At 40.1% G+C, this 24,178-nt stretch overlaps 2 protein-coding genes across 2 annotated transcripts in view; both read left to right on the top strand.

The window, feature by feature from the left end:
* The window catches only part of LOC137426058 (adhesion G-protein coupled receptor G6-like), a 43,014-nt gene extending 33,859 nt beyond the window's left edge, over positions 1-9,155 (top strand). Inside the window, exons 3-7 of the mRNA XM_078775190.1 lie at positions 6,553-6,583; positions 7,820-8,158; positions 8,696-8,732; positions 8,888-8,913; positions 9,034-9,155. Of these exons, the coding sequence (XP_078631316.1) occupies positions 6,553-6,583; positions 7,820-8,158; positions 8,696-8,732; positions 8,888-8,913; positions 9,034-9,155 (555 nt within the window). The remainder of the gene's footprint in view (positions 1-6,552; positions 6,584-7,819; positions 8,159-8,695; positions 8,733-8,887; positions 8,914-9,033) is intronic.
* Positions 9,156-17,122: 7,967 nt separating this feature from the next.
* The window catches only part of LOC137424489 (cubilin-like), a 425,110-nt gene continuing 418,054 nt past the window's right edge, over positions 17,123-24,178 (top strand). Inside the window, exon 1 of the mRNA XM_078775514.1 lies at positions 17,123-17,447. Within this exon, the coding sequence (XP_078631640.1) occupies positions 17,183-17,447 (265 nt within the window). The 5' untranslated portion in view covers positions 17,123-17,182. The remainder of the gene's footprint in view (positions 17,448-24,178) is intronic.

The raw sequence follows: 24,178 nt of genomic DNA, 5'->3' as shown, positions 1-24,178 counted from the left end.
GCCTGCAAAGTCTGGCCTCGATCTGTTCAGCCGTTGCAGAGAAAAAGGGGTTTCCGTGATTTCACGAAAGACAATATGGCGCCCGAACCACGTGACCTGTGACGTCATAATTACCATTAAAATATTCTACAGACCGAGTCCCTCCTATGGTGAAAATTTAATCTCAATCGGTCCTATTATTGCAGAGAAAATCTTTTTTAAAGGAAATTCAAACTTAAAATGGCACTGAGTTAAGGATCATCAGAATTATCAGAATTCCCAAAGTTCAAAGTGCCATAACTTTGTCAAAAATGATCGAAACGTCGTGAAGTTCGAACTTGATCTGTAGCATATCATGAGCAAACGATGTGCCAAGTTTGAAATCATTAGCGTTAAGCGTTTAGAAAAAAAGTCCGGAAAACTGTTCTTTGCGTGACGGACTGACGGACGGAGGGACGGCGTGCAAACCTATAGTCCCCTCCGGTGTGCACCGGTAGGGGACCAATAACCAGTGGAAATTTGACAAAGACACGAATGGGAAAATACTTAAACTTTGATGCCGTGGAGAGCTCGAAGTACGCTTCCTCACCTAAGGAACCGGAAGCGACCTTGAGAAGCGCCCGAGGAACTGACCTAGAGTTGACCTTTGACCTTTTGACCTCAAAAATAGTTTGTTTCCCAATTTAGTGACTCAATTTGCAAATGCTGTTCAATTTTCAAGCCAATCGGATGAAAAATGCCGATTATAAAAATTTGACCTCAAAATGACCTTTGACCTCAAAATCAATGGACTTCTTCCTTATGACCAATTCTACCATCTGGTGAAGTTTCGTGAAGGTCGGTTTAAAATTGTGACCTGTAGGCGATTGACAGACAGACAGACAACCAAACAAACAGAGGGACAGAATAACGCACAAAACCAACCAATATACATGAAAAATCTTCGATTTTGCAAGTAATAAATACAAAATGGATAATACATTGCATGGCATATTGCATGGAACTAATTTTGTACACCGCTCCTTTCCTATGCCATCTCCAGGCATTGCAAATCGTCATTGCCGGGCACCAAAGGGGGCTCGGCAGTGACGCACGCTGAAAGAGAGTTCTCAGTTTTCACTCTGGTTTCTTTCTTTCTTGTTTGTTGTACACCGCTCCTTTCCTATGCCATCTCCAGGCATTGCAAATCGTCATTGCCGGGCACCAAAGGGGGCTCGGCAGTGACGCACGCTGAAAGAGAGTACTCAGTTTTCACTCTGGTTTCTTGTTTTCTTTCTTGGTTGTCCGGACGATATCTCAGCCATCCTTTGAGCTAGGAAGCTGAAATTTCGGCACAGTAGTGAGCAAGTCCTTTGTCAAATACGGTATTTTTTGTTTTTTGAATAATCAATTAATTGAGGAGTTATTTAATTATTAGCGTTTAATTAAGTACTTATTTAATTAATTAAATTTCATTTATCTTCTGACCATTATTAACTCAGGCACCTTTTGAGTTAGGAAGCTGATATTTGGACATGCCAATGACCAGGTGATTTGGCTGCAAAGGATATTTTTGATTTATTAATTAATCAATTAATCGATTAATTATTTAATTATTCGATTAATGACAAAAAAATTTTTTTTTTTTAAGTTACAGATTCTGATGAAATAGTGGTAGTTTATGTGTTCTCTGACCAAATTGATTAATAATTTAATTTTTTTATGATTATTATTTATTTATTTTCATTATTAATCATTTATTTATTTTCTTTCTCATTTGGCCAATATCTCAGGCACCTTTTGAGCTGGGAAGCTAATATTTGGACATGAGTGACCAAGTGATGTGGCTATCAAGGATATTTTTGATTTATTGATTAATCATTTCATCTATTAAGTATTTATTGATTAATCGATTAATTATTTATTGAGTAATCAATTAATTATTTAATTTTTTATAAATGACTTATTTAATTAAATTTCTAAAAGATACATCTTCGGATGAAGCACTACTGGTTTAGTTATGCGATTAGCCAATTGATTATGAAAATATTTTGTGATAATCTTTTATTGATTTTAATTATACAATTAATCAATCAATTAGTGTACACCTCTCCCTCCCAATGCAGCCTCAATGAGCTGCACTGCGGTATTGCCGGGCGCCGGAGGCGCCCCGGCAATGCCGCGCTGCAGCATATTTAATTATTTGGCATGGGGCGGTGTACTTTGAATGTATGTGTACTTGTTTTCTTTCTTGTTGTACACCGCTCCTTTCCTATGCCATCTCCAGGCATTGCAAATCGTCATTGCCGGGCACCAAAGGGGGCTCTGCAGTGACGCACGCTGAAAGAGAGTACTCAGTTTTCACTCTGGTTGTTTGTTTTCTTGGTTGTCCGGGCGATATCTCAGCCATCCTTTGAGCTAGGAAGCTGAAATTTCGGCACAGTAGTGAGCAAGTCCTTTGTCAAATACGGTATTTTTTGTTTTTTGAATAATCAATTAATTGAGGAGTTATTTAATTATTAGCGTTTAATTAAGTACTTATTTAATTAATTAAATTTCATTTCTCTTCTGACCATTATTAACTCAGGCACCTTTTCAGTTAGGAAGCTGATATTTGGACATGCCAATGACCAGGTGATTTGGCTGCAAAGGATATTTTTGATTTATTAATTAATCAATTAATCGATTAATTATTTAATTATTCGATTAATGACAAAAAAATTTTTTTTTTTTAAGTTACAGATTCTGATGAAATAGTGGTAGTTTATGTGTTCTCTGACCAAATTGATTAATAATTTAATTTTTTTATGATTATTATTTATTTATTTTCATTATTAATCATTTATTTATTTTCTTTCTCATTTGGCCAATATCTCAGGCACCTTTTGAGCTGGGAAGCTAATATTTGGACATGAGTGACCAAGTGATGTGGCTATCAAGGATATTTTTGATTTATTGATTAATCATTTCATCTATTAAGTATTTATTGATTAATCGATTAATTATTTATTGAGTAATCAATTAATTATTTAATTTTTTATAAATGACTTATTTAATTAAATTTCTAAAAGATACATCTTCAGATGAAGCACTAGTGGTTTAGTTATGCGATTAGCCAATTGATTATGAAAATATTTTGTGATAATCTTTTATTGATTTTAATTATACAATTAATCAATCAATTAGTGTACACCTCTCCCTCCCAATGCAGCCTCAATGAGCTGCACTGTGGTATTGCCGGGCGCCGGAGGCGCCCCGGCAATGCCGCGCTGCAGCATATTTAATTATTTGGCATGGGGCGGTGTACTTTGAATGTATGTGTACTTGTTGTACACCGCTCCTTTCCTATGCCATCTCCAGGCATTGCAAATCGTCATTGCCGGGCACCAAAGGGGGCTCGGCAGTGACGCACGCTGAAAGAGAGTACTCAGTTTTCACTCTGGTTTCTTGTTTGTTTTCTTGTTGTACACCGCTCCTTTCCTATGCCATCTCCAGGCATTGCAAATCGTCATTGCCGGGCACCAAAGGGGGCTCGGCAGTGACGCACGCTGAAAGAGAGTACTCAGTTTTCACTCTGGTTTCTTGTTTTCTTGTTTGTTTGTTTTCTTGGTTGTCCGGGCGATATCTCAGCCATCCTTTGAGCTAGGAAGCTGAAATTTCGGCACAGTAGTGAGCAAGTCCTTTGTCAAATACGGTATTTTTTGTTTTTTGAATAATCAATTAATTGAGGAGTTATTTAATTATTAGCGTTTAATTAAGTACTTATTTAATTAATTAAATTTCATTTCTCTTCTGACCATTATTAACTCAGGCACCTTTTGAGTTAGGAAGCTGATATTTGGACATGCCAATGACCAGGTGATTTGGCTGCAAAGGATATTTTTGATTTATTAATTAATCAATTAATCGATTAATTATTTAATTATTCGATTAATGACCAAAAAAATTTTTTTTTTTAAGTTACAGATTCTGATGAAATAGTGGTAGTTTATGTGTTCTCTGACCAAATTGATTACTAATTTAATTTTTTTATGATTATTATTTATTTATTTTCATTATTAATCATTTATTTATTTTCTTTCTCATTTGGCCAATATCTCAGGCACCTTTTGAGCTGGGAAGCTAATATTTGGACATGAGTGACCAAGTGATGTGGCTATCAAGGATATTTTTGATTTATTGATTAATCATTTCATCTATTAATTATTTATTGATTAATCGATTAATTATTTATTGAGTAATCAATTAATTATTTAATTTTTTATAAATGACTTATTTAATTAAATTTCTAAAAGATACATCTTCGGATGAAGCACTAGTGGTTTAGTTATGCGATTAGCCAATTGATTATGAAAATATTTTGTGATAATCTTTTATTGATTTTAATTATACAATTAATCAATCAATTAGTGTACACCTCTCCCTCCCAATGCAGCCTCAATGAGCTGCACTGCGGTATTGCCGGGCGCCGGAGGCGCCCCGGCAATGCCGCGCTGCAGCATATTTAATTATTTGGCATGGGGCGGTGTACTTTGAATGTATGTGTACTTGTTTTCTTTCTTTCTTGGTTGTCCGGACGATATCTCAGCCATCCTTTGAGCTAGGAAGCTGAAATTTCGGCACAGTAGTGAGCAAGTCCTTTGTCAAAAACGGTATTTTTTTTTTTGATTAATCAATAAATTGAGGAGTTATTTAATTATTAGCGATTAATTAAGTACTTATTTAATTAATCAAATTTCCTTTCTCTTCTGACCATTAACTCAGGCACCTTTTGAGTTAGGAAGCTGATATTTGGACATGCCAATGACCAGGTGATTTGGCTGCAAAGGATATTTTTGATTTATTAATTAATCAATTAATCGATTAATTATTTAATTATTCGATTAATGACCAAAATTTTTTTTTATTTTAGGTTACAGATTCTGATGAAATAGTGGTAGTTTATGTGTTCTCTGACCAAATTGATTAATAATTTAATTTTTTAATGATTATTATTTATTTATTTTCATTATTAATCATTTATTTATTTTCTTTCTCATTTGGCCAATATCTCAGGCACCTTTTGAGCTGGGAAGCTAATATTTGGACATGAGTGACCAAGTTATGTGGCTATCAAGGATATTTTTGATTCATTGATTAATCATTTCATCTATTAATTATTTATTGATTAATCGATTAATTATTTATTGAGTAATCAATTAATTATTTAATTTTTTATAAATGACTTATTTAATTAGATTTCTAAAAGATACATCTTCGGATGAAGCACTAGTGGTTTAGTTATGCGATTAGCCAATTGATTATGAAAATATTTTGTGATAATCTTTTATTGATTTTAATTATACAATTAATCAATCAATTAGTGTACACCTCTCCCTCCCAATGCAGCCTCAATGAGCTGCACTGCGGTATTGCCGGGCGCCGGAGGCGCCCCGGCAATGCCGCGCTGCAGCATATTTAAATATTTGGCATGGGGCGGTGTACTTTGAATGTATCTGTACTTGTTTTTATTATTGTTTCTTATAATTACAAAATGGTTGATGTACATTTCAAAACACTTTTTATTTCTCAATGTATTCAAATGTGAATTTTAAAAATGTAACGTGCGTGCGTGCGTGCGTAAGTGAAGGACCGAATTCTAATTTAGTTTGTGGGTGCAATCCACGTCAAAATCCAAGATGGCCACCACCATGTATGTCTGAACCTTGAGCTGAATATCTTGAAAAATAAGCGGAGTACCAACTTCTAATCTGGTGTGTGAGTGTATCTAGGCATAAGGAAGAAAGCTATTGAAAATTGGGTCGCCACGTCAAAATCCAAGATGGCCGCCACCATATATATGTCTGAAACTTGTGAGCGAAATATCTTGAGAAATAAACAAACTACTAACTTCTAATCTGGTGTGTGGGTGTATCTACGCATAAGGAAGAACGATGTTGAAAATTGGGTCGCCACGTCAAAATCCAAGATGGCCGCCACCATATATATGTCTGAAACTTGTGAGCGAAATATCTTGAGAAATAAACAAACTACTAACTTCTAATCTGGTGTGTGGGTGTATCTACGCATAAGGAAGAACGCCATTGAAAATTGGGTCGCCATGTCAAAATCCAAGATGGCCGCCGCCATGTATGTCTGAAACCTGTGAGCGGAATATCTTGAAAAATAAGCGAAGTACCAACTTCTAATTTGGTGTGTGGGTGTATCTAGGCATAAGGAAGAACGCTTTTGAAAATTGGGTCGCCATGTCAAAATCGAAGATGGCCGCCACCATATATATGTCTGAACCTTGTGAGCGAAACATCTTGAAAAATAAACGAACTACTAACTTTTAATCTGGTGTGTGGGTGTATCTATGCATAAGGAAGAACACTATTGAAAATTGGGTCGCCACGTCAAACTCCAAGATGGCCGCCTTGCGTCCTCCACTTTGTCAACTCACATCACTTCACCGATGGGGGACCTAGGCGTAATGCTTGTTATTATTGTTTCTTATAATTACAAAATGGTTGATGTACATTTCAAAACACTTTTTATTTCTCAATGTATTCAAATGTGTATTTTTAAAATGTAATATTTCATTTTTTTTTCCAGATCGCTGTATTTTCTTCCACTTCCTGTGCCCGTAAGTGAATTTAATCTTTTCTCCAGTAAATCACTGCTTGATGTTCAATTTCGTCTGTATGAGAAATTCAGTCACTGCATGCATGTGTATCATTGAATCTGCAGGAAAGTTGTACCATTTAAATCAAGTGAATTTCCATATGCAAGCCAATTATTTCATGTCAAGCTGTCAGGTCTGTCGTTACACAGTCCGTTTGTTAGACCTATGGAGCCGTCGAGTTATCGAATCAGACTCGATATCTCGTCACTTGAACAACAATTTCTCTGATGATGTTTGATATTGTGACGGACGTCGCTTCTGCATAACTCCAAGAGGACGCCGCATCTTAAAAGGCCACGACAGTCAGTTGTTTCCCACTGGATCCCATGACCAATGTTTTGTTGCCACAAAACGAAGACCGGAAAACGAGCGAGTACTGCGCCGACGATCACGCAACAAATCTTAATTAGTTTCGCCGAGAGGGACCAATTGGTGCATAATCGCTGCTCGCGATTCATAGGCCCAATTGGAAATTGGTTAACCTACCCTCAGTTGCCTTGTGTCATCAGAACAGAGAGAATACGTCGACACAAAATTGGTTCAATCATGCATTAAACAGACACGTATCTACAAAGCAGGCAAATTCACAATCATACATGTACAAGGAGATTCACAGCAATTATTCACAAGCAGGTATACATTCCCACTTATCCCCTAATCGACATCCGCGCCCTTGGAACCTTATCAGTCACTTATCAGTTGGCCTGGTGCCAACAAGCATTTGGAGAAAAGTGAGATGGGGAAGGGGCAATATGCGATGAGAGATAAGGGAAAGACGAAATAAGGTCTCGTGCCATTGCACACCTTGCACTAGCCCGGTTGAGCTAGCACAGCCCAATCGCTCTGGCTGATAGCCATGCGTACGGACCCCTCATACCCCGCCCTTGGTCTCTCCTCCACGCAACCAACGAGCCAATCTCTCCGTGTGCTCCACGATGGATCATCTGTGGTGCAAACTTGATATTATCGTGTATCCCGGAACACGGGGAGGGGGGGGGGGGTTGGGAGGGGGAGGCGGGGAGGGGGGTGGGAGGGGGGGAGGAGGGGAGGGGGTGTGCAAGGCGAAGTTGGCCCGTTGATGTAACCAGGTGCAGTGAGAGTGTAGCGAATGGACTCGATGTGAAGGTGCGCAAGGAGGAGAGGTGAAGGCTATATGTGAATAATGAAATATAGTTTTCTGGATAATTTTTCATGCAGAGTCATGTGGAGGAAACCTTTGGGCAGAAGGTTCGCTCGTCTCTCCCGGATTCCCTTTCTCCTATGAAAACAACATGGACTGTGTTTGGGATGTGAGGGCACCTGATGGACATGTTGTGGTGCTGACTGTGGTGAACCTGGATCTGGAAGATCCTTACAATTGCCCATATGATTGGTTGGGTGTGGCCTACACAAACACAACACAGCGAGAGATCACAATGTGCCAACCTCACAATATTGGACGAATCATCACCTCAAGCTCCAACTTCATGCGGATATATTTTCACACTGATGAGAGTGTCACCCAACGAGGTTTCAATATCACATTATCAGCAAAAGGTATAACTTGTTTTTGCATGACATTTTGTTGACTCTAGATTATTAACTTTATTTACATTGTAACTGAATTATGACCTCCACCATCGAAGGTTTTATGTTTTCACCTCTGTCTGTTTGTCAGTTTGACTGTCTGTCTGTGACCATGATATCTCAAAAAGTTGTATATGGATTCAGATGAAGTTTGTTGGAGGGTTTGGTATGTGACGAGGAAGAATTGATTCAATTTTGCTGAAGATCCTGATGTGGATCCGAGAATTTTAAGTGATTCTTCACCTTAGAGAGATAGGGCAAGAACAATATATAGGCCGATAGCACGACATCTCAAAACGCTGTGGACGGATTTGAACGAGACTTGGTGGACAGGTTTGGTGTGTGACAAGGAACAATTGATTTAATATTGGTGAAGATTGGAATCCAGATCCAGATCAGAGAATTTTTAAAAGTGATTCTTCGCTATTGAGTGCTCGTGCTAAAACCGATATATCGAACGATATCTCAAAAAGTTGTGGACGGATTTGGACCTAACTTGGTGGGCAGGTTGGGTGTGTGACCAGGAAGAAGCGATTCGTTTTCGGTGAAGATCCGAATCCAGACCCGGATAAGATAATTTTTTAAAAGTGATTCTTCACCACTTAGTGATCCGGCCAGAAACGATATACAGCACGACATCTCTAAAAGTTGTGGACGGATTATGACAAAACGAGGTGGATGAGTTGATTTGGCAACAAGAACAAGCCGATTAGGTTTTGCTTCGGGTCAGTATCCAGATATGGCCTATCATTGGGATACAAAACGTTAACTGTTCAGCCTGGCCAGAGGTATCTTCTGTACCGAGTGCCATTCTCGTTGTTTCTGCCTTGATATTCGTTCTCCAGTAAAACGTGAATTGTCTCGTAAAAATCATTTCACTTTGTCGTTCAACTGCAAACAACAGTGTTTACCCCAACCCCATCCCTCTCTACCACATTCACAGATGGCTGTATTCCTGCTCAACTAGAAATGTTCTCATATAACACAACATCAGTGACCCTCAGGTGGATTGTACCAAATGACCTCAACAACACACACCTCAGCTTTGTGTTTTTGTTCTCTTTTGGGAAAGAAATTCAAAACCACACCACAACGAACAAGGAACTAACGATCACAGGACTTTCACCTGGTTCAAGCTACTCTGTGTCCATCTCTTACCTGTGCAATGGCACTGAAAGCATTCCTTCCACCATTTCTGTGCAAACAGGTAATGACAAACCAGGCACACGACATTGATGTTGATGATTAGATTTGTTGTCACGTGGTGCACATAAATGTTCAATATCCCTTGAGGTTCTCCTTGAAAATATGACGTAAAAAACAATATTCCATGCTTCCAATCTGTCAAAGGCGATGCGTGTCATTCAAAGCAGTTCCATTGCTCTCGGTATTTGTGCCATTACATTGGACTCAGTTCCTCTTTTTCAAAATATTGAAATTTGCTCTCTAAAAATGTGACATCTAATAAATAAAATTAATCGGGTTGTCTGTCTGTTTGTTCGTGTTTTTTGCAAAGACTGCTGGGCTGACAACAACCAAATTTGGCAAGCAGGTCAAGTCTGACCTGGGGATTGTCCTCAGGGTATTTTCATCCACCACCTGAGCCTCCAAAGGCCATTTTTGCAGCTGTTTCATTTATATGCAATCTCATTGGTTAAGAGCGAAGTATCACGTGACACATAATACACAAGTCAAGATGGTCATGAAAGCACGATGTCACTCCATTTTGCAGGTCCTTCACCTCCAATGAATCTCGAGGTGGTTGAACAGGATGTTGGTTTTGCATTTGTGAGATGGACCGCACCAAACGATCCCAACAAAGACAACTATACCTATCACGTGATTTGGTATCATGAATACTCGATGAATACCAGAAGTGTACAGGGTACAGAAATTAACATCACGAGTCTTACACCTGGAGGGAATTACACATTGACTGTATTTTCCTCCTTCAACAACAAATCCAGCCTTCCTGCAACAATTACTTTCACATCAGGTATTGTTCAATTTGATCTATTTTAACAAAGATGTGATCTTCAAGCATTGCTTAGAATATAATAGAAGAATATAGAAGAGCTTTCTGAATCGTTCCCTTTCTATTGGCCCATCATGTGTTTCACTCAATTCATTTGATTATGACCTTTATCAATAATTCAATCGTTTTATTTTCAAAAATATATAAACCTTGGTGATTCTTCACTATCATGTGGTTTGTTCAAAAACATTCAAAATCCCCTTTCTAGATACATCCATATAATTTGTACTTCATTCTTTCAAATTTGGATTCTGAATTTTTGACATTTGCAGAATGATTGTTCATGTTAAAGACAACACATTTGTTGTTCAAAATATTCAGTTTCATTCATCAAAATATTCAGTTTCATTCATCAAAATATTCAGTTTCATTCATCAAAATATTCAGTTTCATTTCATCAAAATATTCAGTTTCATTTCATCAAAATATTCAGTTTCATTTCATCAAAATATTCAGTTTCATTCATCAAAATATTCAGTTTCATTCATAAAAATATTCAGTTTCATTCATCAAAATATTCAGTTTCATTCATCAAAATATTCAGTTTCATTCATCAAAATATTCAGTTTCATTCATCAAAATATTCAGTTTCATTTGGCGTCAGGAAGGGGCATCCGGCCATAAAAACATTGCCTCAAACAGGGAACCATGATTGTCATGGGGCACGCAATGCTAACCGCTCAAGCGGGGAAAAATGGCCTCAAAACGATCATTCATTATTCATTCATATTCATCGATACGACAAGAGAGCCTTTTGTCTGTGTATGTGTCTGTCTCTGTGTCACCATTTTTCTCAGAGATAGCTGAACCGATCATCGTCAAACTTTTCGGGGTTTGTCAGTGAGTGCCAGGGAGTGTTTTTCGACAAAAAAAATTGTGTTTTTTTAAATATTTGAAAAAGGGCGATTGTTGGGGGGATTAAAAAAATTGCTCGATCGTGCCTATCTATACCTTTTATATTATTGACAGTTATATGCAAGTAAACATGCACATAAATAAATACAAAACAATTACCAGACATTTCAACACAAACAAATCAAACAAATCGGATTCAATCAAACAATTCTGGAAGCGGTTGAAGTTGGTGGTAAGTCTTCTTCTTCTTCCTGAACGTCATCAACCTGAACTGAGAAACGTGATCAACGGCACATTCACCAGCACATATTCAACGAACGGCATTTCATTCCACTACGAAGGTGACACCAGTACATTATTTACCACACAGAGAATAAAAATACTGGAGCAGTATTTATAGTATTTATTATTTATTATTATTATTTATAGTATTTATTAAAAATTTATGACTATTTACAGTATCCACAGTGTTTATGATTACAGTATGGTATTTACCACACTGAAAAAGGTCGATTTGGGGGGGGGGGGGGGCCGGGCGGGGGTTAAAAAAAATCGCTCCATCGTGCCGCAGCCTTTTTAATTGATGACATCAAACAAATCAGATTCAATCAAACAACTCCGGAAGAGGTGGAAGTTGGTGGTAGGTCTTCTTCTTCTTCTTCTTCTTGTTCCTGAAAGTTATCAAACTTAACAAAGAAACGTGACCAACGACACATTCACCAGCAAATATTCAACAAAAATCTAAAATGATGATTTGACATTTGTCATGGATTCTGATTTGGATGTAATTGCTTTTACATTTTATTTGCCCTCATTTTAAATTTGTTACTGTTTATTTTTCGCCTGAGCAACGCCGGGAACTCGAGTTATAGACGCTTATATACTTTACTCGGTGCACAAATACAAATACAACTTTGACTGGGGGGTAACATAGGCTACGTGGCCGTGGCCTCATGTGGAGGTGTGGGGGCCAGGGCAGGAACGTAAATTATCGATGTAAATGTGTACCGTGCAGCACCACCTGGTGATGGTGGCAGAGGGTATTACAATTTCATTTTTTACCTGGGAAACACTGAGGTTAAAACACTCTTCGCACTGGTAATTTTTCCTCCTTCCCTTCTCCCTCCCTCCCCTCAAAACGGGGGGCCTGTCAAACCAACCCCTCCCTCCCCGCACCCCTCCCCTCCCCGCACCCCTCCCTCCCCGCACCCCTCCCCTCCCAACGCCGGGTACTTCAGCTAGTATTTAACGTTTCTTCAACAACATCTTTCTTGGTTGATAATGCTGGATAATTTTCCATGCAGAGTCATGTGGAGGAAACCTTTTGGCAGAAGGTTGGCTCGTCTCTCCCGGGTTCCCTTTCTCCTATGAAAACAACATGGACTGTGTTTGGGATGTGAGGGCACCCGATGGACATGTTGTGGTGCTGACTGTGGTGAACCTGGATCTGGAAGATCCTTATAATTGCCCATGGGATTGGTTGGGTGTGGCCTACACAAACACAACACAGCGAGAGATCACAATGTGCCAACCTCACAATATTGGACGAATCATCACCTCAAGCTCCAACTTCATGCGGATATTTTTTCACACTGATGAGAGTGTCACCAGACGAGGTTTCAATATCACATTATCAGCACAAGGTATAACTTGTTTTTGCATGACATTTTGTTGACTCTAGATTATTAACTTTATTTACATTGTAACTTAATTATTACCTCCACCATCGAAGGTTTTATGTTTTCACCTCTGTCTGTTTGTCAGTTTGACTGTCTGTCTGTGACCATGATATCTCAAAAAGTTGTATATGGATTCAGATGAAGTTTGTTGGAGGGTTTGGTATGTGACAAGGAAGAATTGATTCAATTTTGCTGAAGATCCTGATGTGGATCCGAGATTTTTAAGTGATTCTTCACCTTAGAGAGATAGGGCAAGAACAATATATAGGCCGATAGCACGACATCTCAAAACGCTGTGGACGGATTTGAACGAGACTTGGTGGACAGGTTTGGTGTGTGACAAGGAAAAATTGATTTAATATTGGTGAAGATTGGAATCCAGATCCAGATCAGAGAATTTAAAAAAAAGATTCTTCCCTATTGATTGCTTGGCCTAAAAACGAATTATCGGCCGATAGCACGATATCTCAAAAAGCTGTGGACGGATTTGAACAAGACTTGGAGGACAGGTTTGGTGTGTGACAAGGAACAATTGATTTAATATTGGTGAAGATTGGAATCTAGATCCAGATCAGAGAATTTAAAAAAATGATTCTTCGCTATTGAGTGCTCGCGATAAAACCGATATATCGCACGATATCTCAAAAATTTGTGGACGGATTTGGACCTAACTTGGTGGGCAGGTTGGGTGTGTGACCAGGAAGAAGCGATTCGTTTTCGGTGAAGATCCGAATCCAGAGCCGGATAAGATAATTTTTTAAATGTTATTCTTCACCACTTAGTGATCCGGCCAGAAACGATATACAGCACGACATCTCTAAAAGTTGTGGACGGATTATGACAAAACGAGGTGGATGAGTTGATTTGGCAACAAGAACAAGCCGATTAGGTTTTGCTTCGGGTCAGTATCCAGATATGGCCGATCATTGGGATACAAAACGTTAACTGTTCAGCCTGGCCAGAGGTATCTTCTGTACCGAGTGCCATTCTCGTTGTTTCTGCCTTGATATTCGTTCTCCAGTAAAACGTGAATTGTCTTGTAAAAATCATTTCACTTTGTCGTTCAACTGCAAACAACAGTGTTTACCCCAACCCCATCCCTCTCTACCACATTCACAGATGGCTGTATTCCTGCTCAACTAGAAATGTTCTCATATAACACAACATCAGTGACCCTCAGGTGGATTGTACCAAATGACCTCAACAACACACACCTCAGCTTTGTGTTTTTGTTCTCTTTTGGAAAAGAAATTCAAAACCACACCACAACGAACAAGGAACTAACGATCACAGGACTTTCACCTGGTTCAAGCTACTCTGTGGCCATCTCTTACCTGTGCAATGGCACTGAAAGCATTCCTTCCACCATTTCTGTGCAAACAGGTAATGACAAACCAGGCACACGACATTGATGTTGATGTTTAGATTTGTTGACACGTGGTGCACAGAAATGTTCAATATCCCTTGAGGTTCTCCTTGAAAATATGACGTAAAAAAACAATATTCCATGCTTCCAATCTGTCAAAGGCGATGCGTGTCATTCAAAGCAGTTCCATTGCTCTCGGTATTTGTGCCATTACATTGGACTCAGTTCCTCTTTTTCAAAATATTGAAATTTGCTCTCTAAAAATGTGACATCTAATAAATAAAATTAATCGGGTTGTCTGTCTGTTTGTTCGTGTTTTTTGCAAAGACTGCTGGGCTGACAACAACCAAATTTGGCAAGCAGGTCAAGTCTGACCTGGGGATTGTCCTCAGGGTATTTTCATCCACCACCTGAGCCTCCAAAGGCCATTTTTGCAGCTGTTTCATTTATATGCAATCTCATTGGTTAAGAGCGAAGTATCACGTGACACATAATACACAAGTCAAGATGGTCATGAAAGCACGATGTCACTCCATTTTGCAGGTCCTTCACCTCCAATGAATCTCGAGGTGGTTGAACAGGATGTTGGTTTTGCATTTGTGAGATGGACAGTACCAAACGATCCCAACAAAGACAGCTATACCTATCACGTGATTTGGTATCATGAATACTCGATGAATACCAGAAGTGTACAGGGTACAGAAATTAACATCACGAGTCTTACCCCTGGAGGGAATTACACATTGACTGTATTTTCCTCCTTCAACAACAAATCCAGCCTTCCTGCAACAATTACTTTCACCTCAGGTATTGTTCAATTTGATCTATTTTACGAAAGATGTGATCTTCAAGCATTGCTTAGAATATAATCGAAGAATATAGAAGAGCTTTCTGAATCGTTCCCTTTCTATTGGCCCATCATGTGTTTCACTCAATTCATTTGATTATGACCTTTATCAATAATTCAATCGTTTTATTTTCAAAAATATATAAACCTTGGTGATTCTTCACTATCATGTGGTTTGTTCAAAAACATTCAAAATCCCCTTTCTAGATACATCCATATAATTTGTACTTCATTCTTTCAAATTTGGATTCTGAATTTTTGACATTTGCAGAATGATTGTTCATGTTAAAGACAACACATTTGTTGTTCAAAATATTCAGTTTCATTCATCAAAATATTCAGTTTCATTCATCAAAATATTCAGTTTCATTCATCAAAATATTCAGTTTCATTCATCAAAATATTCAGTTTCATTCATCAAAATATTCAGTTTCATTCGTCAAAATATTCAGTTTCATTCGTCAAAATATTCAGTTTCATTCATCAAAATATTCAGTTTCATTCATCAAAATATTCAGTTTCATTCATCAAAATGTTCAGTTTCATTCATCAAAATATTCAGTTTCATTCATCAAAATATTCAGTTTCATTCATCAAAATGTTCAGTTTCATTCATCAAAATATTCAGTTTCATTCATCAAAATATTCAGTTTCATTTGGCGTCAGGAAGGTCATCCAGCCATAAAAAACATTGCCTCAAACAGGGAACCATGATTGTCATGGGGCCCGCAATGCTAACCGCTCAAGCGGGGAAAAATGGCCTCAAAACGATCATTCATTATTCATTCATATTCATCGATACTACAAGAGAGCCTTTTGTGTGTGTGTGTGTCTGTCTCTGTGTCACCATTTTCCCCAAATCGCTGAACCGATCTTCGTGAAACTTTTAGGGGTTTGTCAGTGAGTGCCAGGGAGTGTTTTTCGACAAAAGGGGCGATTGTTGGGGGGATTAAAAAAATTGCTCGATCGTGCCTATACCTTTTATATTATTGACAGTTATATACAAGTACACATGCACATAAATAAATACAAAACAATTACCAGACATTTCAACACAAACAAATCAAACAAATCGGATTCAATCAAACAATTCTGGAAGCAGTTCAAGTTGGTGGTAGGTCTTCTTCTTCTTCCTGAACGTCATCAACCTGAACTGAGAAACGTGATCAACGGCACATTCACCAGCACATATTCAACGAACGGCATTTCATTCCACTACGAAGGTGACACCAGTACATTATTTACCACACAGAGAATAAAAATACTGGGGCAGTATTTACAGTATTTATTATTTATTATAATTATTTACAGTATTTATTATATATTTATGATTATTTACAGTATCCACAGTGTTTCTGATTACAGTATGGTATTTACCACACTGAAAAAGGTCGATTTTTTGGGGGGGGGGTTAAAAAAAATCGCTCCATAGTGCCGAAGCCTTTTTATTTAATGACATCAAACAATTCAGATTCAATCAAACAACTCTGGAAGAGGTTGAAGTTGGTGGTAAGTCTTCTTCTTCTTCTTCCTTTAAGTCATCAAACTTAACAAAGAAACGTGACCAACGCCACATTCACCAGCAAATATTCAACAAAAAGGTAAAATGTTTATTTGACATTTGTCATGGAATCTGATTTGGATGTAATTGCTTTTACATTATATTTGCCCTCATTTTAAATCTGTTAATGTTTATTTTTCGCCTTAGCAACGCCGGGTACTCCAGCGAAAGACGCTTATACACTTTACTCGGGGCACAAATACAAATACAACTTTGTCGGGGGGGGAGGGGTTACATTGGCTACGTGGCCGTGGCGTCATATGGAGGTGTGGAGGCCAGGGGAGGAACGTAAATTGTCGATGTAAACGTGTACCGTGCAGCACCACCTGGTGATGGTGGCAGAGGGTATTACAATTTCAGTTTTTACCTGGGAAACACTGAAGTTAAAACACTCTTTGCACTGGTAAATTTTTCCTCCTTCCCTTCTCCCTCCCTCCCCTCAAAACGGGGGGCCTGTCAAACCAACCCCTCCCTCCCCGCACCCCTCCCCTCCCAACGCCGGGTACTTCAGCTAGTATTTAACGTTTCTTCAACAACATCTTTCTTGGTTGATAATGCTGGATAATTTTCCATGCAGAGTCATGTGGAGGAAACCTTTTGGCAGAAGGTTCACTCGTCTCTCCCGGATTCCCTTTCTCCTATGAAAACAACATGGACTGTGTTTGGGATGTGAGGGCACCCGATGGACATGTTGTGGTGCTGACTGTGGTGAACCTGGATCTGGAAGATCCTTATAATTGCCCATATGATTGGTTGAGTGTGGCCTACACAAACACAATGCAGCGAGAGATCACAATGTGCCAACCTCACAATATTGGACGAATCATCACCTCAAGCTCCAACTTCATGCGGATATTTTTTCACACTGATGAGATTATCACCCGACGAGGTTTCAATATCACATTATCAGCACAAGGTATAACTTGTTTTTGCATGACATTTTGTTGACTCTAGATTATTAACTTTATTTACATTGTAACTTAATTATGACCTCCACCATCGAAGGTTTTATGTTTTCACCTCTGTCTGTTTGTCAGTTTGACTGTCTGTCTGTGACCATGATATCTCAAAAAGTTGTATATGGATTCAGATGAAGTTTGGTGGAGGGTTTGGTATGTGACGAGGAAGAATTGATTCAATTTTGCTGAAGATCCTGATGTGGATCCGAGAATTTTAAGTGATTCTTCATCTCAGAGAGATAGGGCAAGAACAATATATAGGCCGATAGCACGACATCTCAAAACGCTGTGGACGGATTTGAACGAAACTTGGTGGACAGGTTTGGTGTGTGACAAGGAAAAATTGATTTAATATTGGTGAAGATTGGAATCTCGATTCAGATCAGAGAATTAAAAAAAATGATTCTTCCCTATTGAGTGCTTGGTCTAAAAACGAATTATTGGCCGACAGCACGACTTCTCAAAAAGCTGTGGACGGATTTGAACAAGACTTGGTGGACAGGTTTGGTGTGTGACAAGGAACAATTGATTTAATATAGGTGAAGGTTGGAATCTAGATCCAGATCAGAGAATTTTTAAAAGTGATTCTTCGCTATTGAGTGCTCGCGCTAAAACCGATATATCGCACGATATCTCAAAAAGGTTGTGGACGGATTTGGACCTAACTTGGTGGGCAGGTTGGGTGTGTGACCAGGAAGAAGCGATTCGTTTTCGGTGAAGATCTGAATCCAGAGCCGGATAAGATAATTTTTTTAATGTTATTCTTCACCATTTAGTGATCGGGCCAGAAACGATATACAGCACATCTCAAAAAGTTGTGGACGGATTATGACAAAACTTTGTGGATGAGTTGATTTGGCACCAAGAACAAGCCGTTTAGGTTTTGCTTCGGGTCAGTATCCAGATATGGCCGATCATTGGGATACAAAACGTTAACTGTTCAGCCTGGCCAGAGGTATCTTCTACACCGAGTGCCATTCTAGTTGTTTCTGCCTTGATATTCGTTCTCCAGTAAAACGTGAATTGTCTCGTAAAAATCATTTCACTTTGTCGTTCAACTGCAAACCACAGTGTTTACCCCAACCCCATCCCTCTCTACCACATTCACAGATGGCTGTATTCCTGCTCAACTAGAAATGTTCTCATATAACATGACATCAGTGACCCTCAATTGGACTGTACCAAATGACCTCAACAACACACACCTCAGCTTTGTGTCTTTGTTCTCTTCTGGAAAAGAAATTCAAAACCATACCACAACGAACAAGGAACTAACAATCACAGGACTTTCACCTGATTCAAACTACTCTGTGTCCATCTCTTCCCTGTGCAATGGCACTGAAAGCATTCCTTCCACCATTTCTGTGCAAACAGGTAATGACAAACCAGGCACACGACATTGATGTTGATGATTAGTTTGGTGACAGAGGCACACATTGTGGTAAGTCGATTATTGAACCACCAAACACTTTGTCACAAATCTGACACAAATGAAACCCCAAACTGAAAACCTGTAAGGAAGTCAAAGTGGTGATACAATGTCAAAGCAGATCAATTGCCACCGGTCTTTTTCCGGTCATGGGACATGGACATCCAATTGAAAGAAAACAGAAAATTGCTCTTGAGAATGTGCTAAATTTTGCAAATATTCCCACCCTTGTCTTTTGTCTTGTTTTTTTTAAAGAGCAGTCTGTTTTTTACACATTAAGTGCAGCTACAGAACTATGGACCTACTATCTAACTATGGAAGAGGAAATGGGGGCATTGTTTGAGATCACGAATTATATTAACTCTTCTAAACAACCCGTCGTTATGAATTGGTTAATTCCTCCATCTTTATGATGTCTACCTAGCATATTGATTATGACTTGTAATACTAGCGTCATTCTTTTGCCGATAGATACACATTTAATTAAGGAGAATTGTGTTCCTTCCCCCACCTTGAACCCCCAGTATTTTTTTTTAATTACAACCTAAAACATTCGGCCATAGGTTTTAGGTTGTAATTTTTGTAATATATGGAAGTTGTAATATTTTTGTAATATTTTGTAATATAATATATATGTAATATATTTTTGTAATATATGCCTCCTTCCATATATACACAAAGAATTAAGTTAAGCACCCCCCCCGTTTTTTTACAACCTCGCACATTACAAGTTTGTTGTCGTCAAAACAGTGTAATATACCCATGATATTGCTATATTTTCTGGAGAAGTGATATTATGGTCACATAATAACATAACAATCATGCCGTTTTCAATATTTTATTCTGAATAATTTAAGGTGAAATTTTTTGGGAATTTTAGGCATATTTGCACCTCAATTTAAGTATGGAGCTATAGGTCCATCACGGACAGTGTGGATGACGTTTATGTTTTCTAACGTACAGTCATTGTTCTGAGAAGACCTCTAGCGATCTTTGCGTCAATAACGTGTGTAGGACCCACGTGATCGGATCACTGACTCAACCCTACGTCTCATAGACCCTGTAAGCCGTCGTATGCGTTGCTGTGGCAGGTTGTTCCATTCCCGATGTAATGCACGTTCCAATTCATCCAGATTGGCTATTGGAGGGACCATCTTCGCAATTTGTCGTCCCAACATGTCCCAAACGTGCTCGAGGGGGTTCAGGTCAGGACTGTACGCAGGCCAGGGGATGGTTGTCACAGCGCCTTGCTCCAGCAAGGCTCGGACGCGTCTCGCACCGTGAGGCCTGGCGTTGTCATCCATGAAGATGGGTCTGCTGGCGAGGGTGTGGTCATCGAAGTGCGGGATTACGGTGGTATTCAGGATTTCCTCGGCATATCGCTCTCCGTTGAGGTTACCTCGCACAGTTATCAGGTCCAACTTACAGTCATGGGAGAAGCATCCCCAGACCATAATCGAGCCACCACCAAAGGGTACCGTTGGTTGAATGTTTTTAGGTGCATACGCGGTGTTTTTGTGGCGCCACACCCGAACACGCCCATCTGTCACGTACAGCAAGAACCGGCTTTCATCCGACCAATGAACTCGCCTCCAAGACCGGATGTTCCATCCACGTCGCGCTAGGCACCATGCCAAACGCTCCCTCTGATGTCGTTCGAGTAGCCTTGGACGCTTGATCACTCGTCTTGACCTTAAACCGGCCGATTTCAGGCGGTTCCTCACGGTACGGTGACATAGCCTTCTGTTGGGCAGCCAGTTGTCCTTCAGGAAATGGCTCGAGGCGAAGGGATATCGTCGCACCAGTCTCAAAAGCGCTCTATCTTGGCGGACTGTTGTCACGCGAGGTCTTCCAGACCTTGGGCGGTCCTTCACCGCATCCGTTTCCTGGTGTTTCTGCACCAACCGACTGATCACCGAATGGTGGTAACCAAACGTTCGAGCTACAGCTTTTCTGGACATTCCGGACTCGATCATGCCTATTATCCGCCATCGTTCTCCGTCCGACAACCGTCTACGAGCCACCATTACGAGAAAATGACCATGTAACCCCCACACGAGCTCAGGCGTGACTTGCAATAACCCGTGATGATAGTGCATTTACAGAAAATCACGACCACGTGGATGATAACACGTGCTGCACGAGCGATGGGCGTCACAGATGAGTGCACTCATCTGCATTTCATCAATGGATAATTGCTAATGTCATACCAATCATTATTTGATCTCACATACCTTAGAATATATGCCAATGTATACATATACACAAAGAATATATATTAGGGGGTGCTTACCTTAATTCGTTGTGTAGGGGTGCTTAACTTAATTCTTTGTGTATAGTACGGAACTCCATATTTTTGTAACAATCCATATGGAGGGTTCCGTTTTTTTCATCATCAGGAAAGCTTGCCGCCATTTTTGAGAATTGTGTTGCTTTTCTGTTATGCTGATTCGTTTCTTAACCCCCGTGTAGATTCGTGTAAAAGTAGATTCATGTTTAAGTTATCCGGGAACAAAACAAAAGCTTGGAAACACGTTACCGTGATCAGATGTCCGCCAGGCAGGAGAATGTCTGTCTACATCGGTAAATACAGAAATGAGGTCCATTGTTGGAGTTTCGCATTACCTTTTCCTCCTTTGCCTCCTTTTCTCCATATGATAGACTGCCATTTCGTTCTCAAGATCGCCTCGCCGTACCGGCAAACATTCCAATGCGTCGATCGCGTCAACACTGCGCATGCGCAAGTGGTCTGAATGACTTCAACGCTGAAAAAACCGCGCATGCGCAAATGACTACACCCGCTGGAAAGCTGTTCGTGCATGGGATGACACGTGCACGGGATGACACGTGCACGTGGTGACGTCATAACGTAAAAGGAACACATTTCTTCATTTATCTCCCGAACCACCAGTCGGATTTCGACGACGTAAAGGTCCTCGTGTAGTGTGAATAAATGCACAAATTTTAAGACCACTCCTGACTTTGTGGGCCTTGTGCTTGTAGAGATATCCTGGACGAACCGCGAGACGATGTTTATTTTCAAAACAATGGATTCGTATTTACGCAGGACACGTATTTCAGAATCACGTGGTGACGTCACAGCGAAAATTGATCACATGTATTCATTTATCCGCCGAACCGCTGAATCGATTCTGACGCTGTAAACGTCATCGTGTAGCCCGCAGCTCTCTAGGCCTTCTGGTTGCTTCACATGAACCCGACAAAGAACGTCTTTGTTTCAATAAATGACAATATCCAGCCGATTGGATTCATGACGGCACGGCACACAAAACGACTCATATCTTTGGAACGGCTGTTTGGATTTAGACAAGCTAAACGTAGTTTTGTAGGGGAGAACCGTGCGCGAACGTCGATACCAATGGCGACCCTCAGAGACCCGTATTTCCCGAAATAGCGCGCCGGCCCGGCACCATGCATACATAATATGGCTCCTCATGCTCGAAATCGCGTTTTCGGCGAGAACATGACGTCATGGCTCACTTAATTGCAATTATATCGTCTCGGCGCCGCCTCAAGTATACGTGAATACTTGAGGCGGCGCGGCATTGTTTATGTTTAATGTGCTCTATAATTTATGATGTGCTCTATATTATATAGACGGCGCGCGCTGTTGTTGGTACAGTTGGAAATTTAAAAAAAAAAAAAAATTGTTGACGTGCCGGGTCAAAATCGATGCGCGCGCTGACCAGGAACCAGAAATATATTTTCTCGGCCTAATGTCTGTTGGTCGCGGTGAAGGTGGTGACAAATATTTCTGTAAAAAAATATATTTTTCATTCAGTTGTAAGAGAAATAATTAATTATTTTTAAAAAAGTACCCCGACTTTACATACACCAGGTGTGTGAGTCGCGATCTATATTTGTCATTGCTGTGTATGTAATTTACATGTGATTAGTTTGAGTGATGGTTTCTAATCCGCACCTCTATTTCGTGAATCATCTGTGATGTATTCACATAATTTTCAAAGCTTCGTGTGTGCTTCCTCCTTCTCGTTATCTCACGGTAATTGTGAAGAAATAAAGGCGAAGATCTGTTGTTGTAGTTCCCTCTCTAGCGGTAAGATGTGCCCATAGGAAGGTTGGCTCGAGAGCGAGGGGATTACATCCTACTTGTGACTGAATTTGAGCTGGTAAGTTAAATTGAGGCATCTTTCATATGGCTTGCTTTACATTGGGCATATTGTATGAACGCATACTAAATCTGTTATTATTCTTTTGTAGGTGATGTGGAGGATTGATTACAATAAATCTCATTATCTTTGAAGAGTTTGTGATTTAAATACATCACATTTTATTGTAATCACCTCCTTCGCTCGAGTTCCATGGACAAGGTACTTAGACTCAAGGAGTTCTGCGGAGACCCCCCGGCGACAGACGCCGCGAACCAGTGGGCTCACTGGCATCGTGCGCTGGTGAATTATATTGCTGCTGTGCCGGAGATTACCGGGGAACAGAATCTCTCAGTACTCACCTGCCATGTCTCCAACACTGTGTTCGACTATATTTTACACTGTGAGACTTACGAGACCGCTGTGGATGATCTGAGAGAAATATACATAAAACCTTGGAGCGTCATGTACGCGAGACATATGCTCGCTACACGACGACAAGACCACTCAGAGCCTCTAGAACAGTTTCTTCAGGAATTGAAAAGAATTGGCAAGGACTGTATGGTTGAGGCTCGGACGGCAGCGGAGATAACTGATGATTTAATGCGTGAGCCTTTGTGACTGGCCTAGTGTCACCAGCAATACGGCTAAGATTGCTCGAGAAGACTCTCCAGGAAGCATACGATCAAGCTCGCATCCTGCAGCTCGCGCAGACTCGCTCGGAGGCATACGGCCGCCCTTACATAACAGCGGGAGCCACTGCCGAGGCTCACACGGAGCCGATACCTATTCCCGAAAGATCTCCTGTGAGCGCTGCGGCTTCTCCAGGACCGACCGACGCACTACTGGCTCTTGAAGAGGATGCTCTGAGTACTGCGGTCGCTACCTCCTCCAATGACAATGCAAAGTGTTACTTCTGCAGGAATCGTCGCCACTCACGTGCTCTTCACCCTGCTCGTGAAGCAATGTGTCATACTTGTGAGAAAAAAGGACACTTTGCGAAGGCTTGTCACTCGATGAAAATGCGACGTACGACCCTCGCGGGAACCAACACTTCACGTGCTTCCAGCTCCGTGGAGCCAACGCTGTCTCGCAGTCTCGCCAGCGCCTTGCTTCCGGTGCTCGTCGA

This window comes from Myxine glutinosa, chromosome 4 (assembly GCF_964187855.1).
Source record: "Myxine glutinosa chromosome 4, kmMyxGlut1.1, whole genome shotgun sequence".
NCBI lineage: Eukaryota > Metazoa > Chordata > Myxini > Myxiniformes > Myxinidae > Myxine > Myxine glutinosa.
This window is presented reverse-complemented; position numbering and strand designations above follow the sequence as displayed.